Source organism: Desmodus rotundus, chromosome 1 (genome assembly GCF_022682495.2).
Source record: "Desmodus rotundus isolate HL8 chromosome 1, HLdesRot8A.1, whole genome shotgun sequence".
NCBI classification, from domain to species: Eukaryota; Metazoa; Chordata; class Mammalia; order Chiroptera; family Phyllostomidae; genus Desmodus; species Desmodus rotundus.
In genome coordinates this window covers 185,279,977-185,304,589 of record NC_071387.1, presented here as the reverse complement: position 1 = coordinate 185,304,589, position 24,613 = coordinate 185,279,977, and the positions used below count along the sequence as shown (strand labels likewise).

The window sequence follows — 24,613 nt, the reverse complement described above, 5'->3', positions numbered from 1 at the left end:
CAGGGTGGAGAGCTGCAGGGGGTGGGGTACTAGGTAACCTACACTTCCCTTGGAGCCGGAAGGCTCGGATTCAACCCTGCTGCTCCCTTTACCTCACCGGTGGCTGAGGACCGCCACCTGGCCTCTGGGGACTCTGAGTCATTTCCTGGAACCATTCATTCAAGTCAGTTCAGTTCATCCCCAGATTGTTCATCCCTGTAAAGTCACTTCTTCGTACGCCTCTTGGTTCAAGTTTTGAAATACAGATGAGCCAGTCTCCTTGCCAGAAGCATGTTAGTGTTGTTAGTGTATATTGCCTTTAGATTCCAAGTGAACCCAAATGTCTTTACATACCAAGTTCGTTCAATGCACTTCTGCCACCACCTTTGGTGTTCTGGAGCCGCTGGGAAGTTTCAGTGGCAGAAATGGAAGGTGTGAGCAAAAGTCAAGGAAAAGCGCCCAGCTGTCACACAGCATGTCTTCTGTCCTCCAGGGAGCTATAATTATCTTTCCTTCCAGGTACTGTCACTACCTATTTCTCAGCTAATGTTCAATTTCTTTTTCTTTGATTTCTTCTACCACATAGATGTTTAAGAAACATGTTATACCTTCTTCAAAGAGGCCACCAACTCAGAGGCAAACCTAGGAATCAAAGGGATAGGCAAAGACACACACTCCCAAATGCTTCTTGTCTATTCCCTAAGCAAGAGACGGCGATGCATAGTTTTCACTAAAAACATCACTCTCACATGAGTTATCAGGGTCTTCTGGGACCAAGCACAAGGTTAGAGCCTGGTGGAAATTTCAAATGAAAATATGATTGGGTTTTGAACTGTCAAGGCACTGTAGGTGGCCAAAACTTTAATGTGAGAGCTAAGTGCAAGCTGGTGAAAGTGAGGACAGCGTCAGAACGGGCATGAGCGTGAGAAAAAGCACAGGCTGGAAGCCCTCATGAGAAAATCAGAGTAAGCAGCCTTCTCCCTGGGGACAGGTGACGTCTCCTGGTAATACCATATGGCGATGTGTGGTGGGATTACCCTGGAAGTCCAGACATTAGAACTGTCTCTGATCAAATAATAAGTCACTTCCACAGCAACTGATAGAATCAAATCTTAATACATATACTTGGGTTTTATCATATCATTACAGGCATAGGTAGGTGTGATCGTCATTCATTTTTTAAATAATAGGCATTAAGTACTTCGTAACAGTAGCACGGAGAGTCTCTCTGCATTGTGGCATTTATATTCTAGTCAGAAAAGTCTGAACTCGAGCAATCTAAGTACTCACGAGTTCAGATGGATAATGGCTACAAGCGAAGGCAAAGCCGGTGAGGGGGAGAATGGGCTTCTCCAAGTCACTTGAGAGTCCAGAGGGTCCCCACCAAGACCCTTTCAGGGGCTCCGAATAAGGTGCCAGTTTTCCCAGGAATCCTACAGTGTTATTTGCCTTCCCAAGCTCATCCTCACAGTGAGAGTGAGCATGGGAGTGAGGCTCTCACAGGGTGAGGGTTCCGTGGAACTTTCCGAAGGCATCGTGGAGCTGATGGTGTCATGGTCATCGCTCTGATGGCTCACGGAAGGGGCTCGATGTGTCCTCGTGTTTTAAATACTTCCCAGTTGTAATGCAGTAAATAGCGTCTTACATCTCCCATAGAAATAAGCTCTTTGGGGTCTTCAGTGGCTTTTAAGAGTATGAAAGTGTATGAGACCAGAAATCTTTGAGAACCTCTCTGGTTTTGAGAGAGTGACCAAGAGCCAGGAAGTCCCCCACCGTGAGAAGTATTTCATCTGGGACCTGAGTGGGATGCGCAAGGGAGCCATGCCAGCATCTAAGGAGAAGGCCGTGGTTTCTGGCAAATCAAAAGCTGGCCGTTTATGCTCGTATAACTCCAGGTCAATTATAGTGTTTTCAGGAGGTAGCTTTTAAATTTAGCTTTTTTCTAAATTTATGTGTGTTCATATTCATTTCTTGTCACAATTATTGATAACGAGAAATATGAACCTATTATTGTTTGTCTATTAATTTACAAAGAAATGTATACAATGCTTTTCCTCTCTTTGTGCTTCATTTGTTTTTTTAACTGGTAAATAACCTGAATGTAAACCTTTATAAGGAAATACTTAGAGATTGGAGTGAACTATAATATATATCATTCTATGATTATATATCATGTCAAATCCTGTGCACAAAAGCGTTCTTGAACTATACATTTTAATTAAAGTTGTACATTTCAAATTTTAGTTTTTGCTCATATCCTTCCATTGTGCACAGATGTAAAGAACTAAATTATTGCATAGTATGAATGCTTTACCAAAGCTCAATTTTCCTTTTACACTCAAACTTGGAAAAGCAAACTAATTAAGCCAGTAACTTTGGTTGAATCTAAATCAGTTTAAAAAACTAAATGAGTACTTCTGTATTCCTGGGACCATTACAGTTTTAATTTTCACATAAAGCATTATGCATTGAAAGTGGCTGACCAGATGAAACCGATATTCTGGAAATAGACTCAGAAATGAAGTTTAAAAGCACACCTGCCCATAGAACAACCACGTCACCGAGTTTCCTTGCATAACGAGCTGTTTCCCTCAGTTAATTTTAGGGATGGTAGATGGTTCAACCACTATTTTCAGGGAACTCCTCAGCAAGATTCATGCATATGAGCTTTTTACATTACTAGTGAAGATTAGAAGAAAGGAATCAGTTAATCACCACTAGCTATTCTTTTTAAAAATTATTTATTTATTTGTATTGTAATTTCCATTACCATTTATCCCCCTCATAACCACTTCCATCTCCACCCTCACCACCTTACATCCCCTACAACCACCACACTGTTGTCCATGTCCATGAGTTCTTTTTATCTTTTTAAGGTTTTATTTATTTTTAGAGAGAGGGGAAAGGAAGGAGAAAGAGAGGGAGAGAAGCATCAATGTGTGGTTGCCTCTCATGTGGCCCCCACTGGCGACCTGGCCCACAACCCAGGCATGTGCCCTGACCGGGAATCGAACTGGCGACCCTTTAGTTCACAGCCTGTGCTCAGTCCACTAAGCTACACCAGCCAGAACTATTTTTATTTTTTACTCAACCCCTCCACTCCCTAACCACCCTCCATAGTTGTCATCCTGCTCTCTATGAGTTTCTCAATTTTGCTTGTTAGTTCAGTTTGTTCATTAGATTCCAACATGAGTGAAATCATATCGTATTTGTCTTTCCTGATGAGCTTATATCACTTAGCGTAATGTCTGCCAGGTCCATCCATGCTGTCACAAAGGGTAAAATTTTCTTCTTTTTTTTGCAGCTGAGTAGTATTTCCTTGCGTAAATGTACCATAGTAGTTTTATCCACTCAACCACTGACGGACATTTGGGCTGCTTCCAAATCTTGGCAACTGTGTATAACGCTGCAATAAACATGGGGATGCTCAGATAGCCTTTTGAACTAGTGTTTCAGGTTTCTTCAAATAAATTCCCAGAAGTGGAATCACTGTCATAAGGCAGTTCCGCTTTTAATTTTTTGAAGAAACTCCATGCTGCTTTCCACAGTGGCTGCACCAGTCTGCATTCCCACCAACAGTGCAAAAGGATCCCCTTTCTCCACATCCTCAGCAGCAGTTGTGGTTTGTTGATTTATTGATGACAGCCATTCTGACTGGTGTGAGGTGGTATCTCATTGTGGACCACTAGCTATTCTTATTCCAAGTAAGTTCATAAATTGACAGGTTCATCCAGAACCCGTAAAGAAGAAACTGCTGCTATAAATGCAACTTATTGGTAGGACAATTTAAACAGAAGTCAATATTTTTACTCTATAGAATTAAATTGTAGTTAGATATGACTACAGCACTTTGAGCTTGATTTAAATCAATTTGATAATCTTACAAAGAATTGACAGTTTTTCTCATTGATTTTGTAATTTATAACAGCTCCTTGTGTTATATATGTAATTTTCGTCTCCCCTTTTCTTTATTCTCACTTACTACTTTCTATAAAAAAGATTTCCCCTTTCCCTTTGTTTGATCTTACTCTAACAGTTTACTCTAATTTAAAATAAAGTAACAACCTCCAAATCATTCTTAACCTTCCACAAAAATTGGATAGCAAGAGGGTAAAATGCACACAAATTCTCTGTCAATTACCAGTATGTGTGAATCTAGTTGGCATTATTTTTCAAGGGCTACATAAAGATTTTATATCATTTTGAAAGAAGCAATTTAACCTAAGAGTAATTAAAGAATGTTATTAAACTTCCTGACAAAGATAAATCTAAACAAAGCTGCCGGTCAGGTGTCCACTGTTCAACATGTCTACCCCAGTTTGTAGGTTTATTACTGTTCTTCTGAGTGTCCTGATTTAACAGACTCACAAAACACTCATGAGCACTGATTCCAGACATTGCCTAGTTCTCTGTTTATTTCAGTGCATTCTTGTTAATAACACTTTTCATTTAATGGTAAAACAATCCTTTGGAATTTACATATAATCAAACTTTGATCTTGGAAATCAGACATCAAGGTAGGCTGCATGGAGGAAGTAACATTTAAACAGCACTTTAGTAATGAGTTTTGAGGTCAACAGAGAATGGATTTTCAGGCCGAGAGAACAGAGAGAATTTGGTCTTTCTTATCTCCTGGCCCTGTCACTAGGTTTTGCTAGGTTTTGCTTTTAATTTCAAGCAGACCACTTTAATGATCTACCCTTGACTGCCTCATTTGTAAAACGAAAGCTCACAGGGTATTGAAAGAAAGCAGTAGGTGATATATGGGACAGTGCTGTCATACGGTTTTCAGGACAAACAAATTCCAATCGAGACTTTATTATTACCAGACCATGTGGCTATGTAATTAGATAATTAGATAATAATACTAATAGCTGACATTTGTACAGCAGTTTATATTTTTTTAAGCACTTGTACATCTATTATCTCATTAGGTGCTCAAATTTGCCGAAATTAAATTTGTAGAGACAGAATGATGAAGTGTGGTTATGAACAGACACTCAAGCCAGACTGCCTTGCTGGCACCAAGACCCACCACCAACTCATCAGTCTCCGCTAGTGGCACCCCCAGGTCTGCCGACATACGCGGGGATGACAGTACCTTCCTCGATGCAGTCTTGTTACGATGCAGTGGGCGAATAGACGCGAAGTGCCAGGGCAGTCCCTGGGACTCGGGAAGTGCTCGGGAAAGCTTATGTGGCATTACTGGCATCGTCATCGTCATCACCGTCTGTGCTTTCACAGCCCTGAAGGTGGACGAGAGCCCAGGACTGATGAGTTCCAGCCCTGGGTTTTTTCCCAACGCACACCCCGCAACTCCATCGGCATGATTGTGACCTGAATGACGACTTGGAAATGCCACATTGTAGGCCTCTGGCCTTTTCTGTATTATTATAAAGAGTGTAGTTTAGTTAAGGTTTCTTGTATTCTGGGACTGGTGTTCAGCTAACAGGCAAGAAGGGGTAATTTCAGATGAAGTCTCTTTAAAACTGTGCAAACAGAATGAGTACACGTGATCCTGAAAACACTAAATATCTAGTTCATTTGAGAAGAAACTGTCTATACGTTAGTGTTTGTGTTCATACAAACACTATAACGTTCTCACAGACATTGTTCTAACAAACGTTATGATGTATAACATAAATGAGTGTGCACTTTTACACAGAAAGTTATCTCGGCAGTCTTTCCATGTGTTGAGGTTAACCTCGGTGCCACTGAAGGTGGAGAGCAAGTTCCCCCCAGTCTCCACCTGGAACCTCTAAGGAGAGGTTCTTTGGAAAGTCCCACAACCCGAGATGTGAAGATTTCTCCTGCAAACAAACCGACTTCTATGTAGGGATGAACTTTTCAACCTTAAAATGTTGATGTGTGTATATGACCTAAAAAGTGCTTCAGTGTTAAAGGATAACAAATCCTGGACTTGAAACAGAAGACAAGGACCCAAGTCTCCTCTTCGTTTTCCCAAGTGTGGGACATGGGCTGACCTCTGAAGCCCTCCACACTTTGAATTATACTTCTGAGAGTAAGGAAAAAGATACAAGGGCAATTTTCTCCAGGTGCTGTGTGGCCTGTGGTCAGTTCGTATATTTGAATACATAATGAGCTGTGGGTGCTACCTTCAAGACGCTTTGCTCCAGGGGTCTTTCTAGGCTCAGTGGCAGATTCTTTGTCCCTCATCTCTGCAGTTCCCTCAAAATGTCTTCCTCTGTCCAGTAGGGACTACTGTGTCTTGATCAGAACAAGGACACACACTCCCTTGAGTCTTACCAATTTATCAGAAAATAGTTTCACTTCCCCGTCCTGGCCCGAGGGCCTGAGACACTATGAGCAGATGCCTGAGCTTAGTAGTCTTGTCTCATGATGGGGAAGGTTCAGGGCGGTCAAAGAAGTCACTGTGACCCTTCCGTGTCCTGGAGGCCTACGTACCGGAGTGCGACTTCTGCTTTCTGTGACCGAGGAAGACATTGTGATCCGCTGTGCCTCACAGTTGAAGTTGCTTCTGGAGCAGTTACTGCATTGAAGGTGAGATTCCATTTTCCTAGCTGGAATTTCAAGTCTCAGTCTCATCTCCTCCCCTCATCGCCTGCGTCGCCCAGCGGATGTGCATGATGTCCTGAGGACTGAAGCCTAACTCACCACTAGCCCAAGGGAGGCCTGATGGAAAGTCCTAAGTGTTGGAGGGGAAAAAATTCATAAGTTAAAGCCCCAAACAATAAATGCTTTTAAAATCTCTGGAAAATTGGTATTTTCTACCTCACTGCACAGTAATGTTGGTAAAGCTAATCAAGTGCTAGTTAATACAAATTTTACTCCTATTATAAAGTAATTAATAATTGTTCTATAATATTAACTTTTCCTGTATTCTCATAGATCTCTGCTCTCTAAAATTGGAATGAGTAGAATGCTCTTGATCTGAGACCTAGTGAGTGATTGAAAAACCATTCTAAAGCGCTGCAGTGTTTCGTCTCTTGTCCTGGCTGCTGCGTGTCTGCCAGGTGATGCGCCGTTGCTGTGACATTATGACTTGCGGCTCATTGTTGCAGTTACCTTTGGCGGGGACATCTGGGGTTTATGCTTGAGATGTGTGAACAAAGTCATGAGACGGAGAATTTGGGCTTTTTTATTGAGTATCGATCAAATATACGACTGATTGTGAAAGATGAGCACATCTGATGATTTCACATGTAAATTTTAGGAGCGCTTAAATCATATTTTTAATTGAAATCCCTCTTAAAAAAGAGTTGCAATTGTCACTTTCAGATCCTACATGGAAAACTTTTGTAGGTTTGTGGAGCTAATTTTATGAATCTATTCAGAATTTATAAAATTGTTTAACTTGCTAACTCTATAATAAAGTTCATCAGAGTAAAGTCACACTCACTAAGTCACAAAGGAGTTATTTGTCCTTTTTAAAAGGCAAATAACCAAGAATGCAACTCTTTTGCTTCATAAATCATGTTAAATTTATACATGAGATTAAAGATGTTATTTAATTCCAAAGGTCTGTGCACCATTGTATCTATTTTAACTTGGCTTGTCCTGGAGGTGCTTTATCATGGGGGAGGGGGCGCGGCAGGGCTGGGCAGAGTGCCCTGAGAGAAACAGCCAAAGAAAATCTCAGTGGGAAGCTACCCCCCCCCCAGCCCCCTATTGTCAGAAGAAATGGTGCCCACTAGCCTTAAGGGCCTTAGCTCTGCCACCATAGCTTACTCTCTCCCATTGAGTTGCCCTTTGGGAGGATAGTGACCAAGGAGAAAACCCTTGGCCACAATTTGTCACTGTCCTCCCAGTACCTATCTCTTCCTCCTCCTCCTTGTACTTAGTCCTCATCCACCTCTGCCCCCTTCAGTGGTGCCCCTTTCCCTCCCATAGGCTCTCCTGAATCTCAGCCTGCCCATCCCCCAGCCTCAGGGACCCCCGTTGGCTCTGTCTCCCTGCCTGACAGTTTCCACATCAGCAGTGGGGACAGTGTGTTCCTGGCATCCAGAATGAAGCTCTCAGAATGCGCACTCCCCACAGAGGCATCCTGTAGCTGGTGATGAGACCTCTAATACTATCAGAATGGATTAAATGACTTTTTGCAGGCTATTGCAAACTTCACCATCTGGTATATAGTGTTTTCTTGGGACTCTATTTTCTAAATTAAAAGAAAAAGGATTACAATTGTACTTTTGTTATGCCCTTCATGATGAAATTGGGCCTGCATAGAAAGGTTTTTATTTTCTTGCTTGACATTTTTCCAAAACTGTAGAGCTTCCAAAATACCAAGCCTTTACCCATGTTAGTTAATTGGCTACTTATTCAATATCTAATGATGAAAAAGTATTTTTGCATTGTTTCGAACTTCCATCAGGATATCAGAGGGAAAGGGGAAGGTCTTAGATGGCAAAAATTACATGAGCCAATATTTTTAAAGGGCAGACACATTATTTTACACAAAATAAGATTTGTTTAGCCTCAGATCTGCAGTCTCAGTTGAAATATAAAGCCATGTTCTATTCTTAAAAAGAAAGAAATGAGGATCTTGAAGTTTGCTCACACTTCATGGAAAGGATACCATTATCTAAGACAACCAAAGAGAGAGATGCAGGATGGGGCAGGGATTATGCCATAGTCTACGTGGGTAGAATTAGCTTCCATCCCAAAAGATGTGACTCTGTCCAGCGGGTAAGACAACATGGGAAAACTCATGTCACCAAGTCCTTCTCCCCCCACTCTCCCTAGTTACTCCAGTCCTCCCTCAAACACACACAGTAGAAAATGGCAAGTACATTTCCACTCCTCTCTACTTCTTTTAATTCCCAAAGCGAATATGAAATGTGACTGAAGAAATTTTTCTTAAAGAGAAAATGAGCAAACTCTTACAAGAATCCCATTTATATGAAATGCGAGAAAATAAAGCACCGTTTCTTTTGCGAAGTATAATTACACGATAAAGCCAGACGCTTATTCCCACTTCTCCATCACTTGCACTGTCAGCCACGTTAACACCGCCAATTGTAACACTGTGTCCTGTCTTTGTTCTCCTGCTGCGCGCAGCTGTGATGGCAAAGATTACGAGCCGTCAGAGATCCTGTGAATCGGGGTGAATTCCACATTGTAGGAAGAGCTATTAATATTTTAAACACTGTCAACCCTTCAGGGGCTGAGGTATTACATCACTATTTATACAATAGAATTTGTTACTGATTGGAAGGTTTCGAGGGTTTCAGCAGCCTGATAATTAAGTAGGAGATATAATTATATTAACGCAATTAACATGTACTAAAAAGTGGACTTTTAAATGTTTCTGATATTGTCTGATCCCAAAATAACTACTTGATTAACTAATTTGTCTCATAAGAAGTGTCTCTATGTAGGTCAGGGTGAGATCATTTGAAAAAAAACTACTCTTTTGAGAACTTCGAAACCTCCAAAAAAAAAAAAATCTCATTTAAGAGCTGGAGTCAAATTATATGGTCATTTTAGTTCTCAGAATTCAAAGCCTAGATGGCTGGAATCATGCGCGTGTGATAATTCTAGGCTACTCTCAATAAATAATACATGTCATTTCTGCTTCACTGAGGCTGTCACTTACTTCTCTAAATGACTTTCAACGCAGGGCCCAGCCTGCTCTCCCAGAGTGCACTTCAGCTCAATTCCAAACCTGAAGGGTCCTTCCAGTATCCAGCCAGCTACCATAGCAACCAGACCCTGGCCCTGGGTGAGACAGCCCCATCGCAGCTCCCTGCCCGCAGCACCCAGGCCCGAGGTGCTGGCCAGACCTTCAGCCAGGTATGTGTGGGAACAGGGCCCTCTACTGTGTCGGTTGGGGGCTCCCAGGGAACGGGCCAGGAGCAGGGCTGTGTCAGGCCTCAGTGGTCCCTCCTGCCTTTCTGTGCCTGTCCCGCAACTCACTAAAGATGCCTTTGGTGCTGGGAGTGAAAAAAGTAAATAATAAAATACCATTATAGAGCAACACTGAATTGTAAAGGTGTTTTGTTTCGGAATATCTGGGAGGTGCTCATGCTGTATTTATACTGCATATATTTTTACCTGTGAGAATATGTGAATGTGTGTCGTTGCTATTTCTGTGTCTTGTGAGATATAAATAGGGCATGCATTCTGATTTGTGCATGCACCTGGAACCGTGGTGTTTTCCTCCTAAAAAAAAGCATGAAGTTATTTTATGGGGTTATTTATATAAAGATACATAATATAAATGCATAATAAAGTATGTAGATGTATTACAGATGTATTAGCTTCCATTGAAACCAGCTCCAGATTAGTAGCCGTTGGACGTGGCTACTAATCTGAAATTTTTTTTTCACAGAAGATGTAAATGTTGTGATAGATTGACAGATGGGTGGATGGATGGATGGATAGATAATTTTTGTTTTGATAACTTTAGAGTTTAAGCTATATTTGATCAACTTAGCAGAATTAATATAGTGGAGGTCTATCTTGTCTTAAGCTATTTTAAACTTATTTTCAGTGACATAGGCTATTTTAATTTCTTGCTCCTGGAACAAATAACCTGCAGCTCCAAAAGCAACCTCTTTAGCTGATGAGATTAATTTCACCCTTTCTGCATTTATTGGGCAGTACATCTGCCGTGGTACCCACCACTGGCTCCTGTAACAACCAAACCCATCTTTTCACCAGTTTATTGTCGTCATCCATCCATGAGTCTTTCCAACTAAACTGAAAGCCACTTGAGGGCAGGGTCATTTTCATCTTAATCAGAAGCTCCTCGCCATCCACGTGACTCCCAAGAAATGTCTGCAGAGAGACATCTGCAGGAAGCAAGGTGAGGTAGAGCGTCATAGTATAGCCCCTGCGAGATGCCCATCTTAGGTGACGTGGACATAAATGAAGCAAAAGCTGAGAAGTACCAGTTCACTTCATTTACTAAGTTATTGCCCAGTAACATATTAAAGATATGGTTGTGTTCTTTCAGCAACACCCTTGTCCATCATTGGCTTTGTGACTTTTACCTTGTGAGGCTGAGTTCTAGGATCTATGGATAAAATGGAGAGGGAAATAAAGGTTTCACTGAGAAAAAAGACCTGCCCCTCGTCGGGGCTCAGTGTGTGACCACAGTTCAGGACCTTCCTCTGTGTGGATGGAGAAATGGAGGGGTGCAGTGCTTTAGAGGGGCAGGGCCTCCGAGGCCAGGCTTTATGGGAGGGATGCAGAGGCTCTCACAGAGACATCTGGGACATGCCAGAGGATCTCAGCCCTTTAAAGCGCTGGTCTGTTCTGTCTCCCTCACAGAACTGTGAAAGACACATGAGGGAATGTCTAAAATGGGTATTAATTTATTAGAAAAAGTATATTATATATGCAAATATACATTTATGTATCATATACAAAAATAGACACTATTTTATTACATATGAACTTTATATAACATTAAAATGTCAGATGATATTATATAGAAAATATTAGAATTTTTAAAATATAATTTTGTTTTATTCAAAAATGCATTGGAAGCCATATTATCTCTGTTTCTAGGTACAGATTTTATGCACATATTTTAATTCTTTGGAAGCAAAAAAGTGGGCTACCACTGGTAAGGGTCCATTCTTTTGGACCCTTATACCCAGCCATACTTCTAGGTCTAAGAGGCTGCATTCAGAAATATGGTACATTTTTATACTCAAATTAACCTCCGAAAGCTCTGAACTTCCCTTTCTAAGACATGTAACTAGTAAAACAATAACGTTCTACCTTATTTTATTTTTATCTTGAGCTCATTTATTACTTATGCTGGGCTTTTTCTCTTAAATATCTAAGACCCCCATAATTCAAGTTGAAAACATTGAGTCAACTAAAAAAAAATCAGTATTTCCATATAGTTGAGCATCATGGGAAAGGGAAACATCAATATAAAATGGAAAATCAGTTAACTCATCAACTTATTGTGGGCATTTACATAGAGCTATGCGATAACTAGCTGTTAAATCAAAGCTTTCTTGTAAAATTGATACCACTCATTGAGCTCCTAGCAACAATATGTTTTATACACATCCTCTTATTTAATCCCCCCAAAAGGGTATATTACTGCCTACATTTTTAAGGCCTGGAAGCTCAAGGTCACTGCATTTAGAGTTGTCCCACACCATCTTCCGGCAGCATCAGTAAGAATAGGAACAGAATCTTGACTGAATTGAAATCTGATCATTCTAGGAGAGTGTTTCATAGGTTTATTTTATATATTTCCCATTCAGTTGAATAAATCTAGAGTTTGAACCTCTTAAGAGGTGTATAAATGTGGACGAGCAATGCGGTGATGTGTGTACTTCCATGTTGCAAAGCTTTCCCTCGTCAGAGTCGATTCTGTCATCCACTAAATGCTGTGGGAGTAAAACAGTAGAAGCTTTCAAATGACCAGATCGGGCCTCACATTCAAAGTCTGCTTTAAAGTTTAATCTGTAAGTGCAGCTAAGTTGTAAACACATCAGAGCACTGTATTCAAAGTCATCCGGGTTCTAGTTCGGAGGCATCGATAAATGTGTTCAAGGTGATAAGTCGTAGGCAGAGGCTATTGGCAATGCTCACTTACCTGGTGGACGGGTAGGATAAAATCTGAGTCCTCACACCAGTGGGGCGTTCTGATTCACTGCGTTAACAGGAATGAGGCTGTTGGTGACTCTCTGAATCCTGTTTATTTTAGCTTAGTGGTGGATATTGGTCCCATGACTTACTTTCAGCGTTAGTGCATTGCGGTATGAAAGGCATGTTGTATGGAGCACCCCACAGGACCTGGGACTTCAAAATTGTCAGAGAAATGCTGAACCAGTAAAGCAATATTTGCACTCAGCACTTAGCATTTTACCTCGAAGGCAGGGGGGCCCATTCCCATTCTCATAGCAACTCCTTCGTCAGGTTTTCTTGGGAATCACTCTATTCTAGTGGTTCTGACTGGTGTTAAAACCAATTCCTTCAACGCTAGGTTAATATTTAGAATATCCTGTAGTCAAAAGAGTTCCAAAAAGGGCTGCTAATGTTCAAATTATATCTGTAGAGTCCAGACCAAGTTAATAAGGTCAATGATCAACAGAAAAACATTTCATTTTTTGGTCTTAAAGAGAATGTGTAATTGTAAAACAAAGCAAGTGATTTTCTATCTCAGTGATTTTCTATCTCCTTCATAAATCACTTTGGAATGCAATTTCAAAGCAATATCACAAATGTTCAAATTGCCTAATTTCAATTTTTGAAAGTCTAGCCTATTTACCATAATCAATGTTCGAGTGCTCAACACCCATCGCTACGCCCAAGCTCTGGTGATACGTACACAGCCCGCATTGCCCACTGTTCCAGTCTTAATGAACCTGTGGGTCACCACAGTTGTCATAAAATAGTAGCTGTCTTGCATTTCCCTAACTCAAGCCCTGCAAGTCATTCTCCCGAGACCCTAGGATGAGTTTGTGGGGCTGGACCGGAGGTGAGAGAGTGCAAGGTTCTTCCCAAGGACCCCAAGGCCGTTCTGGGAAGCGACAGGAGTCCATGTCTAGTTACTCCCTTTTCTGGCCACAGCACTCCACTCAACTACCCTGCAGGCTCTCTGGCCCAGCCTCTGACACTCTGTAGGTTACCCCTTCATCTTTCCCTTCCTCCTCTAAGCCAGTCTCGGCCTTTGTGTGGCTGTTTTGAGGTACCCCAATCAAAATAGAGCTATTCTTTCATTTACATTTGTGTATCTCTGGGTTATTCTGTAAAGCATTCAAGATGTTTATTGTGTGCCTGCTGTATGCCATGAGCTGATGTATCTGCTTGAGATTGAATAATACAGAAAATAGGTCCCTGTCCTGAAGGAACTATTCTAGAATCAGTCATAGGGACTCAGAAAATCAACACAGTGAGTCCATTGCATAGGTTGTTAGAAGGTGATGATTTCTAGGAGGCAATGAATGCAGAACAGAGTAAGTGGGATTCAAAGTGTGGAGTGGGGTGTGGCGTATGAGGTCTGTGGAGAAGGTGACACCTCGCCAAAGACAGGAATGAGGAGAGGGAGGCAGCTGTGCAGCTGCTGGGGGACAGCAAATGCATGGCTCCTGATGAGGCGGCCTGGCATGTCGACAGAACGGCAAGGAGGTCAAGGTTGTTAGAATGGGGTACAGGAATCATGAGGGGATGGCAGACCCAGTCATTCATTGCATGGATCTTGTCTTTTACTCAGATTGAAAGGAGGAGCCAGTAGAGAATATTAAGCAGATGCACAACATGACCTGACGCATATGTTGACATTTCCATTGTTCTGTCACATCACATATAATAATACCCTACAGTGAGTTGCATGTAAGTCTGTTTCTTCCCATCAGATTGCCTAGCTGCAAGAGAGGAAACCTACAAAATTAATCTCCACTCCCCAAGTAACTTGTCCAGAGTTCACCAAATGTTCATCAGGTTCCTCCAACCCCAGTTTTATTCTTTATAATCATGCTGCCAAGGTCTGTGGGTGGTGAGACACTAAAGGAGTTTGCTCTCCTCCAGGCTCTGTCTGCTCTGCTGCCACTCACATGCAATTTCCTAAGGATTATATGAAATGCGGAATGTAAAACTTCTGGCACAGAGGAGTCCCTCTAAAAATTCCGGTTTCTCCCCACGTCCCAACATCAAGTAGCCTCACCAGGCATTTTGTCCTTTAAAGAAACAAAATGTGAAAGGTATAAGAAAGTAGTACAGAAACCTAAAGATTTTAGAACAACTTTCGTGTTCTCCAGCAGAACTGAAGTAAGCGTGTGCGCATTCACAATCCTAGGGAAGTGGCTGCGCGCTGCTGCAGGAAATTAAGAATTCTGTGATAGTTCTGTAAAATAAAACTGAACCAGAGTGGAGCCTCTAGAAAAGCAATAAGCTTTTCAAGGAGCAAAATTGTCACTTCTTTTTGATCCAGCCTATCTAAATACTTAATGTTACACTGACTTCTATGTCTTAGAAGTTCTCATTTATGCTAAAGCATAATTATATAGACATGCTGTCTGCCCACTTCTGCCTGAGGCTGATATGTCCGTTGAGTTTGGAATATTGCTGATTGGTGCACTCTCACATCGGGCAGATATGAAGGTCAAGGGAATGGAGAACTCTGTGGGTGGAGAGACACAGACCCACACAGTGCAAAGGAGGAGCAAATCCACAGTAAACACCGACTTATTGATCGTGGAATGATAGGGGTTATACAGACAACTAGGGTGACATCTCTCCAGTTTGCTTAATTATGACAGAAGTTGTTGACTTGTAAAGAGAAAAATCGCTAATGAACTTGGAAGACACAAAATTGAAGAGATACGTTTACTATACAATGTGTACCTTCTGCAGCATTTACAGGAGAAATCATGTCACTTTGTATACTTCCCTTGGCATATTTGGGGGAAATCGGAAGTTTACTTGTTTTTAACAGAGCGTTCAGAAGACTACCCATTGGAAATCCTTCTTTATTGTTCTGCTTTAAAATCTTCCCTCTCCATTTTTCTCTTTCCAGTAGAAACATATTTAATCTGGCTTTAATAATTGAAACCTTTCTCATGGCAGGGAGGGTTGTGTGTATATTTTACTATAACATTTCCTGTTCTGAGCAAATATTGACTTACTGAAGTCATAGTAAATGAGCATCTTGCTGAAGTAAAAGTTTTATGTAATGTAGTTTTGCCAAAGCTCATGTTTTTTAGAAGGAGTTGCCATCAAGAAATCCCTCATATATTCTTAGAGATCAATTTATTTAAGACACTTATGGCATTGTTTTATTTTTTCTTCTAAATGTTCTTTCCACTGGAAGACCCTATTAATGGCCATACATAATGCTTTTCAGAATATTTATTCGTAAGTATCCTTGTTATACTTTTAATAAAGGAAAGTCACAGGGAAGGGAAAGCCAGTACGCAGGATGACTTATTGGCCCTGGGAAAGTTGATATGCTACTACTTTCATTTAGTGCAGTGACGGGGGCAGTGTGGTCTGCAAGGTCTCCCTCATACACGCTGTGCCCCTCTTTCATGATGTTGGGACTGTCACGTGAGAGAAAGCACTGAGGCTGGTCTCCCTTATCATTTCTAAGATTATAGCTCTCATGGTCTTTTGAATTGAGATGTTCTCATCAGAGGAAGGAATTTCTTCCAGGTGCCTTGGTTTTTCAGTCACTCATGTTTACGTCGCTCTGGGCACTCTCAATGTCCGTACAGTGTCACCACCAGGTAAGCCCAGCCCTTCTTTCCTCATCCCAGCAGCAGTGACTCCAGGGACAGTGTGTGAACTGTGCACAGAAGCTGCCTTTTTACTTTGTTTCATATTAGTTTTTACCAAAGCTAGCACTCCACGAGGGTATTGCTAGACAAGGCCCTTGATGATTTTCCTTGCCTATTTCCAAAATCAAACATTTCTCACAGTACCAGGAATTATTTTAAAGAGTGGCATTCCTCCTGAAGGCAATTTCAAAAAAGAAGTAAAATTTGGGGAGAAATGATAGTAGTGTTGAAGCACATTTATTTCATCCCAGGGAGTAAGTTCAAGGGCACAAAACCTATGTGGGGATGTAGATTCACTTTAATTGCACCATATTAACAGGATATTTCATATAATGTCTAAGTGAGACAGTATACATTGTGGAATTGGTGATTCCTCATTTCCAAGTTGTGAGAGTAAATGTCTTTTTTCCAATTTCATGGGCAAGCCTAATGCCTATGCAATCTTTGCCTAAGAAAGCTCAGCAAATGCTCAGACGTTTTAGTCAGCATGCGTAGCTGATATTGCTAAGTCGCGTTACCAGTTCTGGTTTAGAAGTGGATTTCCTCAAAGGTGGCATCTTAAAGCCATGTGCTATTTTTTAAGTATGTAAAAGGTATTCAGGCCTTTTAACTCATGGAAAGAATAGCCTTCAGTCCTTGTTTTGATTTTCCCACTGTCCCATCAGCACTTATCCCCTCTGCCTTTGCGTTCCCTCAAGCACCTAGCCCCATTCCTTCCTCGCCAAATCCAATGCCTTGTTGGCATGTTGTGGCTCTTCTGTGGCCCGGGCCCTGTAGTTCTCCCTGTCTTTGAGATGTGTTCACCAGTTTTGCCTCCTAGGATGCGATTTTCCCAGAACCACTATTCACGGCAGTGACTTCAGTCACCACAACCAGAACTGTCTACAAAGGGAAGACACTGGGAATAACTAGGTTGGCTGATCTCATAGTAATTCCAAAAAATGACAAGTGATGAATATGGCTGATGGGGAACAAACTGTGTACCCCAAGTCATTAAGCTCCCCTCAGGGAAGCCACAGGGACTCTGGGTCCCCATTCCTGACACTGTGGGCCTGGCTGCCTAGCACTCTGGGCAAATATCCTTCTGACCCAGAGTTAGGGGCCTGGCTGACTATTCCAGGAACCTTGGCAGGTCTAAATGCATCTTCACAAGGATTGATGGTAAATCATGGGCCTGCTTTCTAAAATGCAGTGACACGGCGTATGCATGATTGGAAGTCAAGATTCCTCAGAGTCCAGCCTGTCGAGCCTCTTGTTAACTCGCTGCAAACAGTGGAGTTTTTTTATTTGTTTCTTTGTTTGTTTGTGTTCTGCACTGCCAAATCCCCAAAGAATGAGGATTACATAAGATTTCAAGCTCAGAGAATATTTTCCATCACCCCACGCCATATCTACCCCCTTTACAAAAGAAACAACATGAAGGGATCTGGAAACAGCTCAGCCCTGTGTGGAAGCTGATGCCGCATCCTGATCCAAGAGTGCCAACATTGCAGGGGCCCAAACTCTCAGAAAAAACCAATGTCACAAGCGTGAGCCAGATAGTTTTCTGTACAAACAAGAACACAACGATGACAGATCTCCGAGGTAATGCCGAGGTGAAACACTCCATGTAAGAGAATTACAGAGAGACCGTCATAAACATCTCCTTCTTTGTACATGGAATATAGTAGGCTCTTATTAACGGTTTATTGACTTAATGAGTGAATTAATGCAGGGAAGTTGAGAGCTGTTAGTTAATAGGAATAACGTAAATATTGCCTGAAGTTCCATTTCAGTGTTTTTTCCACTACACTTTGAAAAACATCTCCCCTTAAACACTTTTATAAAATAAGTATAAGTGCATTCCACAGTTACACAGGAGGACTCAGGGTACCTACTAGGGACATGCAAACATATAATATAAAAATCACAACTGTAGTGTATCCTAAATCTGATCTGAAACTTGCATGTAAACTGTAATGCAGATGAAATACTTAATTTATCAGTGTTTTGTGGAGTTATGTATACTGCTCATGTCTCATTAAAACACAATTCCTACATTTTTTTAAAATTTGAAGTATAATCTCTATAAGGCATCCATAGAAATTGGAAGTAATATTTTTCATTTTTGTCCTGATGAATTTCCCATAATGGGAAGCAAGAAAGGAATGACATTTAATGTGCACAAAACTCTGCCAATAAGGGGCTCTTCAGTCAGAGCATCCACCCGACAGTGTTCTGCTTGTCAATTTTCCATAGATGGACCCCCACTCTGGAGAGGTAGGTCCGACAAACAAAGCAGCCCTTCAAACAGCTGAAAATAAAAACTCCTCCAACAGGAGCTGTTCCTGCCAGTAGCCCATCCTGAGATCCAGGACAGTATCAGGGCCCAATCTTCTCCAAATAGATTGAAAATTTTTTATTATTTTTCTTTGAAAGTTGTCATCATCATTGAAAATATTATTTCAATTGTCATTGTTTGTACACACACATTTCCAAATATTCTTAGGGAAGAAGGGTGTGGTAGTCTGTTTTTTTAAAGTGAAGTTTTGCAATTCTAACTTTAAAATCGGATTTACAGTTGTATAGTATTAACATACTTTTAAGGTAGAACTGAGCTTCCATGACAGTAAAATGGATGAAATTCTGTGTATGTTGAAATGAGTTTACATTGTTTTTGGTCCATTGGCCTAGGTAGTAAGAAACCATACAATGAATTGTGCAGTAGGCTTAAGATGCAGCCTCTTGTGTCCCTAAATGGCAGAGAATTGTTAAATGAAATTATACATTGGAAAAAAACATAAACACAAGAATGGAAACAGGCTCCCAAAAGACTACTGGTTTTGTTTAATTGATGCTAAAAACATATTTCTCAGTTTAGCCCAAGAACCATTTTAGACACTTATTACCCCATAGGGCATCAAATGGAGTATGATTCCCCCGGATTGTTTATTGTAAATTGCAGAAGGCCTCATATGGCTATTCAGTCCAGTAAGGTGGCCACTAGCCATGTTTGCCTATTTAAAATCACCTTAATTCAAATTGGGTAAGGTCCAGTCGGGTGTGTTAAAATCCAGTGCCCATTTCAAGTGCCCAACAGGCCACCGTGTCTGCTGGCTACTATGTTAGACAGTGAGGATTTTAAACACTTCCCCATGGACAATATCATTCTGAAAGACTACATAAAAATTCATTGGTTATGTGTTTCTTTTTTCATGTAAAACATTATTGGTAAAATTTCACCAACATGTTACAATATATAGAAATATATTCGATTGGTTGATGTTGCCTGTCAAAATATCTGGAGCTAGGGTGGCAGTTCTCAAAACTTTGGCAGATTTGGGGCCATTTAACAAACCTTATTAGACAATAGAACTCAGCAGAGTTAGCATTCCTGAGACTTGAAGTTCCAACATATTAAAAGAAAAGCATTTGCAAAATTTATTCAAGGCTTCCCTAGGATCCATGTCATTCTAACTTTTAAATTTAAATATTAAAATATTATATAATATTGGTATACTTTAGTACTTATCTTTAGTACTTCAGCATTTATTTTATTAGAAATTATACTACTTGGTAATTGCATCATTAATGTCTTCTAGGGTTATTATTAATATCACATATGCAAACCATAAGAAAAACTGTTTGTCCTCTTGTAAGCAGGGGGCTCTCCTTATACCCTCTGGGATTCTTTCTCCTTGTGCTCCTGAGAGAAGACTTTACAGAAATTCCCATCTGAGGCTTTTCTGTCTTGTGCCAGCTGGGTTCTGCGCTGGTTAATGTTGCTCGGATCCCAGGAGAGCTGCAAAGGAAAAGTGAAGGAAGGAGGTGACTGTTGCACTTTAGCAAGTGGTTCTCACAGAGGCAGCATCTGCCTTCCCCAGAGACTGTTAGAAATGCAGATACTCAGGCCCACCCCAGGCCCCTGAGTCTCAGTCTCTTCTAGGTCAGTGGCTTGCAGACTTTAGGGAGCCCCAGAAATCCCCGGGCCCCTCCCTCAGAGTTCCTGACTCAGTAAAGGTGGGGTGATGCTGGTGCTGGTCCGAATGCTACCTGCTGGAACAACCGGCCACATTTGGAAAACCACTGCTCTAGGGATAACTTGTTCTCACATTCGTTTGCACATTGGAATCACCTAGTGAGCTTCCAAAAGCCTGACGGTCAAGTCCCACCTCCAGAGATTCTGAGTCAACTGGCTAATGTACAGCACGGGTACTGAGACTTTTTCAAAAGCTCCCCTGGTGATTATAACATGTAGCCAGTTTGAGAAGCCCAGTTTGTACATTTCATGCTCAGAACTTCTATCAGGAGGAAAGCAAAATTGGATCTAAGCACTCCCAGGACTCTGGATGCTGCTGGGATATATCTCTGGAGTTCAGGGTAAGCTTAGCTGTTCTGCACATTTTCTCCACCATTCTCTCCACCATTCTCCACGCATGCGCGCGCACACACACAAACAACCCTCATTGCCAAAGCCTTGGGACCAGCTTTATTAACAATTTTTTTCATTCATTCTATAAACATTCGTGGCATCCCTGCTATGAATCAGGCTTTGCTTTAGATTCTGGAGGCACATCATTGAATAAATCGTGGAACTTACATTTACTTTCCCTCCCACTATTAAAGTCAAAACAATTGCTCTTTGGTGTTAGAGGAGAAGTAGAACCGAACAGTGAACTGGTAAATACAGATTTTATTCAGAAATTAACTATTGCAGTAGGAGGAAAAGAGACCTCGGTGTAGAGTGCGCTCAATTCCAAATACAACAACAAAAAGTGGAAATTTAGAGCTGAAGGCTCTAGGGTGGGGTCAGTGGGCAAAACATTATTAAGAGGAGGCATCAGGGGGAAGGGGTCCTGGCTACAGTGACCTATCAGAACTCTTGCTGAAGGCAGGCCTAGTGATGAGATCTCAGCAGGGGCGGGCGGGATGGTGGTGGATGAGGAACTCCATCAGATACAGAGGGTGATTAGACCTGGGGGGGGAGGTGCGTGGGGGGGTGGGGTGGGGGGGCAGAATCTGGCTGAATGCATCTGGCAGGAGGAGTCTTGCTTAAACAGGACAATCCGGAGATAAGCACAGAAGTCCAAAAATCAGGGCCTAGTTCAACACAGTTCAGAGGGGCCTGACCAGAGTTTGGTCAAGGAGAGAATCTTTGGGGGGGCAGGAGTGGCGAAGAGAGAGAAAGGAGGAGAGGGAGAGATAGTTACACACATGCATGCAAATATATAAAATAGGTACATTACATATAAATAAATATACACACACCCCTCACATGGAGAATGTCTTTCCACAGTTTGAGCCCCTGTCTTTCCAGGCTGCTCTGAGCAGAGGATTGTGATATTACTCAATTAACTCCCTCAGATTTTCACATGAACCTGACTCCCAGATAAAATTTGGAATGCTGTGGGTGTGCGAATGAAAGTGCCCAGTCTGTTATTTGCCAATTGCCATTCTAAAACGGGTGGAGAGGCATAATTGAAACTTTTAATGGATAGTATCTGTTCAGTCTCTCTCCCCCTTCCCTTCATCTCATCAGCTTCCTCCTCCCCACCCAATTCCCATCCCCAATCTCCAAACCTTCCTTCCCCACTTCTCTCTTTCTGTGTCTAACCCTACCCCTTTTCACATCAGCCTGCTCTCAAATACCTTTCTGCTCCTCTGGGAAAGCCTGGAAGATCCCAGATCTCCTTCCCAGAAGTGGTTGACAATGTAGTGTTTTCACTGGAATGCAAATTTGTCTCTGGATAAGATTCAAGGGAAGTGCTTCCCGCTCCAACCGTCTCCACCCCAGCCCTTGTTGTCTTTTGTGTTCTTGTAAATAAATGAGAGGCTACTGGCTTTCAATTGGAAGACACAGCTGCAGGGGGCTCTTAAAAGCCAGCTAAAGGAGGAGAGAGATGCTGGAAGATTTGGAGCCCAGCATTAAAATCTAGAAGAGGGAGGCTTTTTTAGTCTTTTCACTTACAACTGCTCTGATTCCCTCTAGAAATGCGTTTTAAAAGAATAACACCGAAAGATGAAGTGTATTTATTCCAAAGCGATATTTTCCCTTCCTTTTCACTTTTCTTGTCCAAAAAGAAGAATCAACTCGACAATAGCACAGAATAAACTCTAGGAAGTATGTTAATGCTTGATGTTCTTCAGATAAGTATGCAGCTTGGTCAGTTTGGAAGGTAGAAACTGTATCCAGCGAAATGACTGGGGGTGGAGGGGGAAGATTTAATATCTGGATTTCTTATTAAAACTAGCAGATCGTGATTGCCGTCAAGTAGATCAAGGTGGCCCTGGCGGGTGGCCTTTTAAAATCTTTCTGTGACTAATGCGATGCCTCAGCTATTCCAGAAACATCTTAGCAATGTAAGCAGAATACTGTCCCATTTGCCAGACGTAATGCCCATCCCACTGTCAGCCGGCCTTTGCTAGTTGGTTTTTTTTTCTTTCTGAGAAACACCTGCCTGAGAAGCTGGAGGGGCATCTCCGTCTGGATCCCACGCGCCGTTGCGCTCTCCGGCAGCAGAGCGCCCAGTTTCCCTCCCTCGCCCGGCGGGGGCCGAGCTGGGCGGGCGGGGCGCTGTGCTTACCCCGGTTAAACGCGAGTGTTCTCTGCTCTCCCGCGCACAGGGCACCACCAGCCGCGCGGGGCACCTGCCGGGGCCCGAGCCCGCGCCTCCGCCACCGCCGCCGCCGCGGGAGCCGTTCGCGCCCAGCCTGGGCAGCGCCTTCCACCTACCCGACGCGCCGCCCGCTGCCGCCGCTGCTGCGCTCTACTACTCAAGCTCCACGCTGCCCGCGCCGCCACGCGGGGGCTCCCCGCTGGCTGCCTCGCAGGGCGGCTCGCCCACCAAGCTGCAGCGCGGAGGCTCGGCCCCCGAGGGCGCCGCCTATGCCGCTCCGCGTGGCTCCTCGCCCAAGCAGTCACCCAGCCGCCTGGCCAAGTCCTACAGCACCAGCTCGCCCATCAACATCGTTGTGTCCTCGGCCGGCCTGTCCCCGATCCGCGTGACCTCGCCCCCCACCGTGCAGTCCACCATCTCCTCCTCGCCCATCCACCAGCTGAGCTCCACCATCGGCACGTACGCCACCCTGTCGCCCACCAAGCGCCTGGTCCACGCTTCCGAGCAGTACAGCAAGCATTCGCAGGAGCTGTATGCAACCGCCACCCTCCAGAGGCCGGGCAGCCTGGCAGGTAAACGGCTCGCTGCCCACCTTCCCTGGCTCCACCACGGGGGGGCACCTGGGTGCATTATGGGGGGGCTGGCTGCAGGATGGAGGCAACAGCTGGGCTTGAGGAAAAGTCGAGCTGGGCTTGTCTGTGGGCCAGGGTCCAGCATCTGCAGGACATGGAGAGAGCCAGGGTGTCCCTAGGCTATGTTGCTGTCTAAACTAAAATACGCTGCATCTTTCTTAAAAGTAATGCAGTCCCTCAAACTCTAATTCCTCCCCCATCAGAAGACTGACATTAGTAAAATTAAGTCAAATTTAATAAAGAATCACATAGACCTGTTGACTGTGGCCGGAAAAAAGACCAAAGCAAGTAAAACTCGTAATATTTATATGATTACCTATAGTTAACCATACTTAGTTGTAGAAGAAAGTAATGGATTTTCCCCCAAGCAGACATTCAATTTAGAAAGATTTCAATAGTAGTGGAAAAAGTAGCCAATGATGAATTGCCTTGAAATTTTACTACTTTGTTATGGCTGGAATTTATTGTATTTTGTCTAAATTTAGTTAATGAGAAAAGTAAAGGACTCCTCACACCTGTCATTGATTTTACATAGATTCCAACAATGAGGGAAACGTAACAATAATGAAGTCCCTTGGATCTGTTACCTGCTTATTACGGAGAGGCTGGGCTGGACTGGGGCTGGGGGAAGAAACCTGCTTTTATCTGCAATACATTGGAGGTGACATGTCTGTGGTGGGTCATTGGTCCATCAAAAACCGGGCTGAGCTGGTGACTCTCTTGGTAGTACCATACGTTCAGCTAAACAATACACAATGATTGAAAGACTAATATGTTGTCAGGTGTCTCCTAAAACACCTGACAACTATCCTGGATTTATTGGCAACGTTTTTCTTCTTATGAAAGTATTAGGTCATTGTGACGTTCTAGTAGCAGATGCCATGCTCATAGCTTTCCTTTCTTGACGTAAATAGATGACTGTGAAGATAAGTGGAATAAAAAATGGAACTTGTTGCACATTCGAGGCAAGGGTTCAAGGGCATGTTTCATTCAACACAGTATTTGCTGGAGAGAACCGGCCTGACATGAAGGGGTGCAGGCTGGCACTCCATTGCTCCCAAATTATGCTAGGTATGTTTACTGAAACGAACACAGTATTCTCTCTCACTCACTCCTTCTCTCTCTTTTTAAGAGAATCTTGGAGATAGATCATAAGTAATGCCAACCTGGTACCAGT

General features: G+C 42.6%; 1 protein-coding gene across 4 annotated transcripts in view; it reads left to right on the top strand.

Annotated features, from left to right (window-relative positions):
- The window catches only part of CTNND2 (catenin delta 2), an 822,756-nt gene that overhangs the window by 421,481 nt on the left and 376,662 nt on the right, over positions 1-24,613 (top strand). For all 4 annotated transcript variants that reach the window (XM_053913918.1, XM_053913908.2, XM_053913912.2 and 1 more), the window contains exons 6-7: positions 9,581-9,753; positions 22,812-23,376. In XM_053913918.1, coding sequence (XP_053769893.1) covers positions 9,581-9,753; positions 22,812-23,376 — 738 coding nt within the window. The remainder of the gene's footprint in view (positions 1-9,580; positions 9,754-22,811; positions 23,377-24,613) is intronic.